Below are 12,354 nucleotides of genomic sequence, written 5' to 3' on the forward strand. Positions count from 1 at the left end.
TGATGGAGCAGCCGTCACCAAAACGAAGGCTCTTTAGCTCCCCTTTAGGTGTTGCGGTAGGCAACGCGCGCCGCCTGTGCACCCTCAGCCCAACGCCTGGCCAGCAAACGCCCAAGCACTACGTGGATATTAATATTAATTAATTAATTAACCAACTAATTTAACTAACCTACAGCTCGCTTACGATTCAGACCGTTGGGTTTCCGATCTGGCCGTTGGACCAGTGGCTAAAATTCTTTCATTCATTCAGAGCTTTTCCTGTTACTGTTAACCGCCTCACAGGTCCTGACCTGCCATGACGCCAAAGCTATGCCTTACAAGCACCCACGAGGATCAAACGAGAAAGACAGAAATGTACACAGCACAATAAAGAGATACCAAGAATGTCTCCCAGGCTTACAGGTACAGCGATTGGGCGGCAACGATATCCCTTCTCACCTTGGTGAGCGCCGTCTCGAACTTGTTCTCCAATTCCTCACTGCCCATGACCTTGGCGGCCTGCGCCATCTGTCTCAGACACTCTTCCAGCCGACGGAACACCCGGATCAAACTGCCTTCGTAGACGTCCGTCATCTTACTGCAGGGTCGTTAGCATCCCGTCCAAACCGATGGATCAGTGGGGGGCCACCAAGGGGAACTTACCAGATGTCCGCAAAGGATTTACCGTTGGCCCATTCGTAAATCACCTCCATCAGCTCCCAGTGGAAGCTCTGTACATACTCGTCCTCGTTAACGGCCAGCTTCGATTCCTGGGAGACCTTGGCGATGATTCTCGCTTGAGCCTGGATCTCCTTGAGCGGGCGGGCCAGCTCGTCCTTGGTCAGAGCAGGTGTTTCCTTCGTCTTCTCCTCGAAGACGAAGACGCTCAGAACAGCAGCCACCTGCTCCGGCGTGAGTTTGTTGAAGAAACCGTTGAACAGGAGCTCACTGAGCATGAGCTCATCGCCGGTGCTGATCTCACACGCAACTCGTGCCTTGAGCTGCACGACTTCCGCCTCGTTGATGAAACCGAATCGACGCAGGACACGCTTACGGCACTTGAGCTCGTCAAGCTGCAGGACGGACATCGCATCCGAAATCTTCTTCTTGGTGGCCTTGATCTTGGTTCCGAGCTCGAGCTTTTTCGCATACTGGTCGTAGAGTTCGGGCAGACGAGGCGAGTTGTGGAGTGGGTTAGCAAGGAGTCGTGACTCGAGAACCTCAATCTTTCTCAACAGTTTCTTGAACGAATCATCCTTGATCCCCATGTTCTCGATGGGGTCAAGCAGAGCGATCCCATCAGGGAAGCGCTTCTGCACCTCAGCTAGGCTTTTCCCGACTCCATTTCTCGAGTCCGGAGACTGCAAGTCCTTGGGCAAGAAGATTCTGATATGGGAGATGGCTTTGATGCAGTTCAGCACCACCGGGACGACTTCCATGCGAGATTCCTCTCCATCCTCAGGCGGTCTCACTCCCTTAGGAAGATCTTGATGGGTCTTCGTGCCCGAGGTGGTTCCCTTGGCGACTTTGAGCAGGACATCGACCACGTATCTCTGGTGATCTTCAATCTTCTCTGTCGAATTCTTCGGAGCCCTCCGTTCCTTGTAGTTGACCAGCACACCCCAGCCGAAGTCGTAGTCACCGTGTTTGATTTGCACGAGTCTTCCGGGCTGAATGAAGGGAAGACAGTAGTTGGGGTGGCTAATAACGTCCTGCATATTCTCCGTGAAACCTGCAAGTTGCTTCCGGAGGTCGTAATACTCGCGAATCGTTCCCTCATCTGGGATGTTCATCTCGGCCCGCTGTGCCTCCAGCTCGTGAAGCTCTTTCTCGAGACCTGCCACGCTCGCGGTGTTCTGGAACTGATAAAAGCATCTCTCGAGCATGAACTCCGGTGAGATGCCTTCCACACGCATGAGATTCAGAATCATGTTGTAGCCCAAGTGGAACGCTGAATTCAGTCGGTCCTGTTCGCCCCGGACGATTTCCTTGGCCACTGCTGGGTCCATCTCTTCTCCAACCATCATGATAACGATACCACGGTCATCAAGACCTCTTCGACCAGCACGACCAGACATCTGCACGAATTCAGATGGTGTCACCCAACGTTGACTAAACCCGTCGAACTTTCTCACGCTTGTGAAAACTACTGTCTTAGCCGGCATGTTCAGACCGATGGAGAAAGTTTCTGTGGCGAAAAGGACCTTAATGAGACCTTCCTGGAAAAGAATCTCAATGGTCTCTTTGAGAATAGGGAGCAGTCCCGAGTGATGGACGCCGATTCCACGACGGAGCAAAGGCAAAATGTTCTGGATCTGCGGGAGATTCCTGTCCTCCTCAGACAGCATTTCAATAGCACTGTCGAAAACCTTCGAAACCATCTCCTTCTCCGAATCGTCGTTGAAAGCCAATGAACTCATTTGCAAAGCGCCGGCTTCGCACTCGCGTTTGCTGAAACTGAAAACGATGACGGGATTGTAGTTCTTTAGCATGATCATTTTCACGATCTTGTAGATGTCCGATGGTCCCTTGGTGCCGCCCTTGTTCAATTTCTTGTCCTTGCCCTTACCCTTCCGTTTGGCCATGGCATCTGCAGGATCATCACCTTTCTTGCTAGAGATCGAGCTCATGGCCTTCTGGAAGTTTTCCTCACGGAAGACGCCCTTTTCGTCGACAATCAGATGGATACCATCAGCACCGGCGGGGAAGAAATAGTGCTGGAGGGGTGTTGGTCGGAAATCGGTGTACACAACGTGACAAGGCTGATTGTGCATCTTGGTGATCCATTCGGCAAACTGCATAGCGTTCGGAATGGTAGCGGACAGGAAGACGTATCGGACCTTATCGGGCAACAAAATGATAGTCTCCTCCCAGACTACACCTCGGGTAGCATCGCGCATATAATGGATCTCATCGAAGACCACCCACGCAACTTCTCGCATAATCTCAGAGCCGCGATACAACATAGACCGGAGAATCTCTGTCGTCATGACGAGACAAGTAGCTGTTGGGTTGATCGTAACATCACCAGTCATCAGACCCACGTCGCCAAATTCCGCCGCGAACTCTCGGTATTTCTGATTGCTCAGGGCCTTAATCGGACTCGTATAGATGACTCTCTGGTTGTTCTTCAAACTTTGCGCAATGGCGTATTCGGCCACCACCGTCTTTCCTGCACTAGTATGGGCCGAAACAAGGACACTCTCTTCTCTCTGGATCGACGCGACCGCTACCTGCTGGAAGGGATCCAAAGTGAAGGGCCATGTTCTTGCGGGGTTCTCCGGCGGTTTGTGTTGCGAGATAGGCACGTATGGGTAGTTTGGCGGGACGGCGACCTGATGGCGGACCTGGTGCGAGAGCACCACCCGTTTTGATGCATCACCGGTTTCTCCAAGACCAGATGCTGCGACTTCACGTTCCTGTTCTGTTTCGAACGTGTCTGCGACCAGAGGTTCTGCCTCTTGATCGAGACGCTGTCGCTTGGGTTCTGGTTGCCCGTTCTGTGCGCTAGGTGCCTCCGTCATGTCAGTATCGGCATCCGCAGCTGGCGGAGCAGACAGCGCTGCCTCGTCCTTCTTCTCTTCCGTTGCACCATTCTCCTTCACATCCCCATTAGCCTGGCGCTTCTTGGTCTTGTCTTTCTTCGGCCGCGGTCTTTGAACATCGTCCGCAGGCTTCAGTCCTTGAGGCTGGTCCTCAAAGACATCGAAGAGGTCATCCATGGTCCACGAAATCCCTTGACAGGACACGAGGGAGACAGGACGGTGGGGAGGGAGACGCTCTTCGACAAGAAACGGATTCTTCTTTGTCGCGAGAAATTATTTCAAAAGACCGTCTGGTATCAGCGGCGCCTCTGATTCGACAGGAGCCCGTAGGCGGGGAAAGGCGGCAAAACTCTGCCAGCAAAGGATCACGTGCGCAGGGACTTCCGGAAGGCCGTTCAAGCTGCTCGTTCCACTCCTGCTAGATACTCTCTCCATCGTGAAAGTCTCCCGACAACGTTGCTGTCTGCTCTTTCTTCAAGGTCGGTATTATTATTAGTTGGAACCAGCTCAATGTCAATTGCTCCTAGCTAATTGACCCAAGATGAACGCCGCTACCGCTATCCGCGCCAGAATGGCCGCCAACCTCGTCGCCCGCCGTGGCTTCTCTACCACTCGTGCCCAGCTCGCCAGCCCGTACCACTACGCCGAGGGCCCGCGCACTTCCATCCCCTTCAACCCCCTCACTCGCTTCTTCTGGCTGCGATACTGGGCCTTCATGGGTAAGTAGCCGCCGCATTGTTGCTACGGATCGTGCTACGGATTGGCGGCTGACAATGATAACTCTAGTTACCGGTTTCGGTACTCCCTTCGCCATTGCTGGTATGCTCCGTCCTCGCTATCACTCTGCATCCTCGTTCAAATCTGACATATATTTCTACAGTTTGGCAGACTTACAAGACCCGCTAAAGTCCTCGTCGTTGGACTTGGATTCCCCGTCGTGGCTGTCGGAGCGACAGAGATGTAATCGGGAGGCCAATTCTTTGAGCAACGGGACACCCTGTACAAAGCTAGACAGACACATTGAAATTTATTGGAACGTTGCATCTTTTCCGATGGTCACGGTTTTGCGTAGATCTATGTGTTGGGTCGGACAGGCGTAGAAACCAGTAACATCTGAAATGTGGATGAAGTCATTGGCCGGAAGCTCACTTTCTCCCGTAAGAAAATTAAAATTTTGGGTCGGAATTCTGATATTGAAATCCCCGGGGTCAACGCAACGAGCAAACATTAAATTATCTTTCTGGAGCTCACCCTCCGTTCCAGGAGGCCCGTCTTTCATTTTTGTAGGTAACTCCTCGTCTGTTCATGGAGGTGGGGTAATCGCTGGTTGAAGATGCGCAACTTGAAAAACGTGCGCCTCGCGGAGGTACAACTCCAAGGCGAACTGCCACTGACTGCCACCGCATGGGATGCCGCGTCGGATTCAGTCATCTGTGCATTTGGACCGACGGAAAATAATGCAATCATAGATCTGAGAAGGAAGAGCCAGGATGCTGAATATTCCGGACCTGTTACTGCGGAGCAGTTTGAGTCGATCGCATCCTGGGATGCGCCATGCCCGCTCCCGGAACTGGCATGCGACCGCATACTTTCTCTGCAGTACTTCGCAGACAACCTAACGGCATGTCTGGTACTGGAGGGAGGTGATATTGTCATCGTGCGAGAGGAGCCTCAGCCGGGGGAGGACAAGATCGAGATTGTGGGCTCCGTTGATGTTGGAATCACCGCTGCGGCATGGTCGCCTGATGAGGAACTTCTGGCCATCACTACAAGAGCGAATACTTTCTTATACATGACCAGGGAGTTTGAGAATGTTGTCCTGGTTGAGCTTACAGCCGACGACCTCAAGATTTCCCGTCATGTCTCGGTTGGTTGGGGAAAGAAAGAGACGCAGTTCCAAGGAAAGAGAGCGAAAGCTATGCGAGATCCAACCATGCCTGAGAAGGTGGACGAGGGAAAGCTAAGCAGTAATGACGATGGCAGAACGACTATCAGCTGGAGAGGAGATGGAGCCTTTGTTGCTGTGAACAGCATCGAGACCGGCGTCCGAAGAGTTATCAGAGTCTTTTCAAGAGAAGGAACGCTGGACAGTGTCAGCGAGCCAGTAGATGGCCTTGAGGGTGCTTTGAGCTGGAAACCAGCAGGGAATTTGATTGCTGGTATCCAGAGACTTGACGATCGGGTTGATGTCGTGTTCTTCGAGAGAAACGGGCTACGACATGGCCAGTTCACCCTGCGTCTCACTGTGGAAGAGCGAGCAACATGGGCATCAGATATCTCCTTGTCATGGAATATTGATTCCACTGTACTCGCAGTCTGGTTCAAGGATAGGCTGCAACTGTGGACTATGGGCAACTATCACTACTATCTAAAACAGGAAATACCCATCGTGACAAACCCAGACTTCCCCTCTCTGTTCTCTTTCAGGTGGCACCAGGAAAAGGCACTGCGTTTTGTGGCTGGTTCAGCAGGTACGTTATGTTGTCCCTGGCCTTTGAGTGTCTAGATGGCTCATGAGAAGTAGGCTCAATCCTCGATATGGACTTCGTCTTCGATGTTTCTCACGGTTCTACTGTGAGCCCTCACGATACCGGTGCGGTTGGCGTCATCGACGGAAGTATGTGTCTTCTCCGATTCCTACATATAATTGCTCTAACTAGTGTACAGAGGTGTTGAAATTGACCCCCTTGAGACTGGCGGGTGTACCACCCCCCATGGCTCATTGTGAGATCACCGTTGACTCCAATATTGTCGACGTCTCATTCAGCCAGACGGGTACAAGAATCGCTGTCCTTACCAGGGAGAGTTTCTCTGTTTTCATATGGTCGCTCAAGAGTCGGCCTGTTCCAGCTCCCTTATTGGAATCAAGCTATCCGCTACCGGAAGACCCTGAGAGTCGACCGCGCCAGATCGCCTTCCTAAAGGAGAATGAGGTGTACATCCTGGTCCACAAATCACCCTATGAAGCCGAAATTGAGAGAACTACACTTGAGACTCGTGTGACCAAGGTTGTACACCAGGCGTCAGGGTCAGAGCAACTGCGATCGATATTCTCAAGCCTCGGACACGATAAACTCTGGTTTTCTCATACTATACAGCCAAACACACCGGTCTCTTATTCTACTATTAACGTGTCACCTGATGACAATGTTGACGTGGGTGCGTGGAATGGCAGCCCGGGGTCGGATACTTTTTGGGCGAAAGCGATACACATCCCTGACGATGAGGTATGACCAACCCCTACTATGGCAGCGAATGGCACTGATAATGAGCAGGATATTCTCGTTACCATGTCTAGGACAGGCTCTCTCTACGCCAACAAGCGCCTCCTCGCGAAGAACTGCACATCCTTTGATATTACGCCTGCGCATATCATCTTTACGACTACCCAGCACCTCATCAAATTTGTTCACATTACCAGTGTTGAAGGTGACGATCTCTTACCTTTAAATACAGAGTCACAGAAGCTAATGTATTGCAGAAATCGAAGTGCCTGGTGACACTCCTGAGACCGATGAACGCTGTAGGAGTATCGAGCGTGGATCCCGCCTGGTCACAGTGATGCCGTCAACCTTTGCCGTCACACTTCAAGCGCCCCGAGGTAATATTGAGACTATCTATCCTCGTGCTCTTGTTCTGGCCGGTATTCGACACTTTATCGACAGAAAGGATTACCGTTCTGCGTTCCTTGCCTGCCGAAGCCAGATGGTCGACATGAACATCCTCCACGACTATAATCCCGACCAGTTCATGCAGAACATAATTCTGTTCGTGGATCAGATCAAGAAAGTCGAATGGATCGACGAGTTCCTCTCTCGTCTAAAGTACGTTAATCTAATATCCTATGCCGGGGAACCTGCTCACCGTCTATTGCCAGGGAGGAAGACGTGTCTCAAACCTTGTATAAGGATACCTTGAAGATATCCAAAGTCGAAGCACAAGAACAGGCCCAGCTGCCTGGCGGAGCTCCATCAAAGCCGCAGACGAAGTCAACCAAGGAGAACAAAGTCAACCGTATCTGCGATGCCTTTTTGGAAGCTCTCAAGAACAGAATCGCAACCAACTTGCAAAATCTGATCACAGCGCATGTATGCAAGTTGCCACCCGACATCGAGTCTGGCTTGCAGCTTGTTGCTCGTCTCAGAGGTATACTCCCTTAATTTGCATTCCTGTGAAATTTGCACTAACAATCTTATGTAGAAGAAAGCCAAGAGCAAGCAGAGGAGGCTATAGAGCATATGTGTTTCTTAACTGACGCCAACCACCTGTATGGTTACGCTCTCGGTCTTTACGACTTAGAGCTCACTTTGTTGGTGGCTCAGCAGGCGCAGAGAGTAAGTACAGCGGGGACTTTTCTGTAAGATGGACTCTAATCGGTTCGTAGGATCCCCGAGAATATCTCCCCTTCCTTCGCAAGCTGCAGGAGCTGCCTGAACTGCGGCGACGCTTTGAGATCGACAACTACCTCGGAAGATTTTCGAAGGCGTTGACGCATCTTCACGCTCTCAAAGAGCACGAGGAACTCAAGCTCTATGCCATCAAGCACACGCTGTACAAGGAGGCACTCGAGTTGTACAAGTACCAGCCAGAGCAGCTGCGGGAGATGACCCAAGCCTACGCAGATTATCTTTACGACCAATCGAATTACAAAGAAGCAGCCATCGGTAGGTTTCAGCTCTGAAACGATACAACCCTCGATATCAACTAGATCTAACTCAACAAACTCCAGCTTATGAATCCCTTGGCCTATACGAATCGGCCTACAAATGCTACCATCTTGCTCACCGCTGGCGGGAATCCCTGTACTGCGCGCTTATGGTCCCCCTACCGGAGGAGGAACTGAAAGATCTGACCATCACCCTCGCCACGACATTGACCGAGGAAACTCGCGACTACGTTTCAGCAGCACAAATCTACGCCGAACACCTCCACGATATCCCTACCGCAGCCCGTCTGCTTTGCCGTGGCTCACGCTTCGCCGATGCTTCTCGCCTGCTTGTCCTGAACGGTCATAAATCGCTCGTCGAAGACATCGTCGACACCGGTCTAGCCGACGCAATGAGCTCGACCACCGACCTCCTCGCCGACTGCAAAGCCCAACTAAACGCACAGGTCCCTCGCATCCGCGAACTGCGCGAGCGCCGCGCCAACGACCCTCTCGCCTTCTACGGCGGCGACCCTACCATGGAAGGCGCCGCAGCAGACATCCCCGACAACGTCTCCCTCGCACCCACAGACGCCTCCACAGCTGCAGGCCGCACCATGTTCACCAGATACACCGGCGGCACCGTCAATTCTCGCAAGACGTCCCGAACGCGTCGTAAGGAAGAGCGCAAACGCGCCAGCGGCAAGAAAGGCACCGTCTACGAGGAAGAGTACCTAGTCAACAGCGTCCGTCGACTCATCGAGCGTGTCAACTCCTCGATCGACGAGGTGCAGTCGCTATCTGAAGCTCTTCTCCGTCGTGGAATGAGAGAGCGGGCTCATGCGGTGGAAAAGGCCCTGCGGGAAGTATTGAACATGTGCTCTGAGTGTCGAGATGAGGTGTTCGAGATTCCGGTCCAACCGACGGGGCAGCAGCAGCAGCAGCAGCAGCAGACGGATGGGGAAGATGGAAATAACCGGCCGGTCGTCGAGGAGATCCCGCGGCCGTTGGGCGGCCAGGGTGTTCTCTGGGATTCTATGCATGGTGTTGGAGTCGGTTCTAAGGGAAGAGATGCGCCTCTAGTGAAAGAGTTCAAGGGATTGGCGCTGCTGTAGGGAGAAATAAAAATATACTTGGTCTGTTGGTGTTTATTTTTGATATATGGATCAATGCATGCATCGTTTGAGGCTGGTTTCTGAATACATCAAATATTACCTCTGCCAGCTCTGCTGCGTATATGTGTAGTCATGCAGAAGTGTTTAGTAATGAGGCAGGACATTATAACGGGTATCTTTGTGCGATCTATTATCATGCCTTAAAACTATACAGGCTGTCGTACTCCAGTCAATCACACGTCGCGTATCGCATATGATAAATGTTCAATCTGGTACTTTCCTTTTCCCTTCGCTTTTTTTTTCTTTCGTTTCCCGATGTTGAATCTCGAGTTATCATTACTCAAGCTGCGCTGGACAGGATGTCTCCCTTCTCACTGACAAGGTGCTCGTTAACCTTGACGGGTCCCTCGCCCACTCCGGTGAGGATAACCCGGCTAACGCCATCCCTCAGAACGTCCACAGCACGAGAGTCCAACTGGCTGAGGTCCACACCCTTGGACACGGTCTTTAGCCGGTCGGCGAAGGGGCCTTCCCACCCGTCGGTCTTCTGTCCGAGGATCTCCTTGAACGTTCCCGCGACAACAGTGCTGGCTTCGTCGAGATAGTAGATAACAGCATTTGGACCAGCGTCGAAGGTGTACGCCGCGACGGTCTTGGCAGCTGCACGGTTGATGTCGTGCACAATACGGACCGCCGCGCGGGAGACGTCGTTCATGTAGAAAATTGGGGGCCAGGAGTCGAGACAGGTGGCATGGAAACCATTGGAGTCACGCATGGTGATCTCTGCGAAAGTAGGGAAGTCACGGTCACGAATAGCAGCTTCGATAGCAGCCATGCGCGCTGGGACGGTCAGTTCAGCACGGGTTGAGAAGAGAGAAGATGTCGCAACAGTGGTCTGCATGCCCTCAGTACTGGGGACGTCCTTCTTCTCAGCACTGACGACGAGGATCATTGCTCGCATGTCAGGCCAGTGAGATGCAGAAGCAACTTCCTCTGCAATGCTGTCACTTCCATCGGCCTTGGTGCCAGCGCGCCAGGCGACGTAGCCGCCCATCAGGGAGCGGCATGCGGAGCCAGAGCCTTGTCTGGCAATACGGCTGAGTTCTGTAGGTGACTGAGGGAGCTCATAAAGGTCGGCGATGGCGCGGACAAGGGCAGCGAATCCAGCAGCAGAGGAGGCCAGACCGGCGGCAGTAGGGAAATTGTTCTCGGAGACGATGCGCAGCGGATAGGCAGAGAGCTTAGGAAGAGAGGGGTCCGCATTTTCCAGGGCGCGACGAAGGTCGCGCAGGTTTGACAGACAAGCCAATGTCCGCTTGGAGGACTGGATGTCCTGGGGCTTGCCGTTGAGTGTCAGCGTGTCGGAGGCGGGGTAGGCTGCGGCGCAAGAAGCAGTGGTGAGAGTGCGCAGCGACTGCTGGGACAGAGTGACGGAGAGAGAAGAGTTAGTTGGGAGATTAAGAGCTGCATCTCGCTTTCCCCAGTATCTGTTTTAATGTGCGTTAGTCTATAGTTATCATTGTCTCCAGTTTAGTCTGGAGATGAAGGAGGGGTAGCAGGAAAAGTAGGCTGACATGGAACTCACTTTATGACAGCGATGTTAACAGGTGCCGTTGTACTGGCCCGGTAAACAGTATTATCATTCTGAGCCATGTTGTATATCTTTCTGTCTTAATGAACAAATAGCAGGGCAATAAATGGGAGAAACGAAGAGGATAATGCAATATCATACAATATCAATGATCGATAACCCCCTGAAGCGACGCCAAATCAGCCAAGGCGGTGAGAAAAGCGGTCCGTGCTGCCAGTTTTTTTGGCATTTCCAATCGCTGAGCCTCAATTCCTGATCCCGCGAAGATCTCCGTCAATAATTCTTTCTTTCTTTCTTTCATTTCTCATCAACATCCCAATCCTCCCAATGGGTGCTGGTGCCAGCACTCCGTCAGCTACACCGGCGGCGTCTGCCCCGGCCGCATCATGTCCCGTCGACCACAAGACCCGGGAGATCTGGTTACAGCAACACAAAGCCTCCGGCGGCGCTCCGCATCCTCTGCCGCCCTCCGCAGATACCGCAGCAGAGTCACAAAACGACCAGCCTACAAAACTGCAGCGGCCGCTCTCAGTTGATCGTGAAGTCAGCAGTATTCCGCGCGCCTTGGACCCTGGATCCAGAGAATCCACTGGTCCCGCTGCTTGTCCATCACCATACGCTCATTCCGCTCCCTCTGCCACCGCGGCATCACACGGCACTCCTTCCAACGCAGAGACGGAAACTGGTCATGACCCTGCCACGGGAAATTGGATTTACCCCTCTGAGAGACAGTTCTTTGAAGCGCTTCTCCGCAAGAATAATACCGGCACATCAGTAACATCTGCGAAGGAACTGGCTACGTCGGTAGCTTCGATCATTCCGATCCATAACGCTGTTAATGAGCGCGCCTGGCAACAGATTCTAGACTGGGAGAAGAAAGCGCCCACGTCGGATCCGGGGAGCAAGAAATGCGGTGGTCCCAAGCTCTATTCCTTCCGCGGTCTCGGCGTGGATCCGCAGTTCTTGAGTCCACGCGCGCGGATCAATGGATTGATGGGATACCAACGGCCATTCGACCGACATGACTGGGTAGTAGAAAGATGTGGAGGAGAGCGGATCGAATATGTGATTGATTTCTACCAAGGGAAATCATCCGGCTCACAGGGCAATGGCCAGGGATTGACCAACACCGCCAGTCCCGGCAAACTGAGTTTCTATTTGGACGTACGACCGAAGCTGAACACATTGGAAGGATGCAGGATGAGATTCAGTCGGTTTATGGGGTTGTCGTAAAACGACTGTGAAACAGGCCCCCTCGGATTACGGAATTGGCACTAGAGGTAAAAGGAGTATAGGCATGTTTTGGGTTGAACAGTGTATCATGTATATGTATAACATGGCTATGTACGATGACTGGTAAAGGACCGACAGATAACAAAGGAAATTCCGCTCCCATAGCGCGCCCGCAGAGAAACCAAGAGAAGACCCGACCAGGTGTGACAGAACCGAGACCAAAAAGAACAGCGGTCCAACGAGCAT

At 52.5% G+C, this 12,354-nt stretch overlaps 5 protein-coding genes across 5 annotated transcripts; 3 read left to right on the plus strand and 2 right to left on the minus strand.

Moving 5' to 3' along the window:
• Positions 1-103: 103 nt before the first annotated feature.
• C8Q69DRAFT_455091 (putative ATP dependent RNA helicase) lies at positions 104-3,890 on the minus strand. The gene is made up of 2 exons (XM_028629749.1): positions 643-3,890; positions 104-577 (listed from the first exon to the last, which is right to left on the minus strand). The coding sequence occupies exons 1-2, from the start codon at positions 3,699-3,701 to the stop codon at positions 397-399; spliced, it is 3,240 nt and encodes a 1,079-aa protein (XP_028486982.1). The 5' UTR covers positions 3,702-3,890; the 3' UTR covers positions 104-396.
• Positions 3,891-3,932: 42 nt separating this feature from the next.
• C8Q69DRAFT_132232 (cytochrome c subunit) lies at positions 3,933-4,687 on the plus strand. The gene is made up of 3 exons (XM_028625322.1): positions 3,933-4,243; positions 4,311-4,343; positions 4,405-4,687. Exons 1-3 carry the CDS (start codon positions 4,066-4,068, stop codon positions 4,428-4,430), a joined length of 237 nt encoding a protein of 78 aa, XP_028486983.1. The 5' UTR covers positions 3,933-4,065; the 3' UTR covers positions 4,431-4,687.
• A 1-nt stretch (position 4,688) lies between these two features.
• Positions 4,689-9,454, plus strand: C8Q69DRAFT_132225 (IKI3 family protein). The gene is made up of 9 exons (XM_028625320.1): positions 4,689-5,995; positions 6,049-6,141; positions 6,192-6,751; positions 6,800-6,953; positions 7,006-7,348; positions 7,402-7,670; positions 7,725-7,858; positions 7,909-8,188; positions 8,254-9,454. Exons 1-9 carry the CDS (start codon positions 4,858-4,860, stop codon positions 9,282-9,284), a joined length of 4,002 nt encoding a protein of 1,333 aa, XP_028486984.1. The 5' UTR covers positions 4,689-4,857; the 3' UTR covers positions 9,285-9,454.
• C8Q69DRAFT_132265 (diphosphomevalonate decarboxylase) lies at positions 9,455-11,033 on the minus strand. Its single transcript, XM_028625323.1, has 2 exons — positions 10,870-11,033; positions 9,455-10,771 (listed from the first exon to the last, which is right to left on the minus strand). The coding sequence occupies exons 1-2, from the start codon at positions 10,935-10,937 to the stop codon at positions 9,625-9,627; spliced, it is 1,215 nt and encodes a 404-aa protein (XP_028486985.1). The 5' UTR covers positions 10,938-11,033; the 3' UTR covers positions 9,455-9,624.
• On the plus strand, positions 10,848-12,298 carry C8Q69DRAFT_132227 (holocytochrome c synthase/heme-lyase). Its single transcript, XM_028625321.1, has one exon. It carries the CDS (start codon positions 11,203-11,205, stop codon positions 12,106-12,108), a length of 906 nt encoding a protein of 301 aa, XP_028486986.1. The 5' UTR covers positions 10,848-11,202; the 3' UTR covers positions 12,109-12,298.
• Positions 12,299-12,354: the final 56 nt, after the last annotated feature.

This window comes from Paecilomyces variotii, assembly GCF_004022145.1.
Source record: "Paecilomyces variotii strain CBS 101075 chromosome Unknown C8Q69scaffold_2, whole genome shotgun sequence".
Classification (NCBI taxonomy): Eukaryota; Fungi; Ascomycota; class Eurotiomycetes; order Eurotiales; family Thermoascaceae; genus Paecilomyces; species Paecilomyces variotii.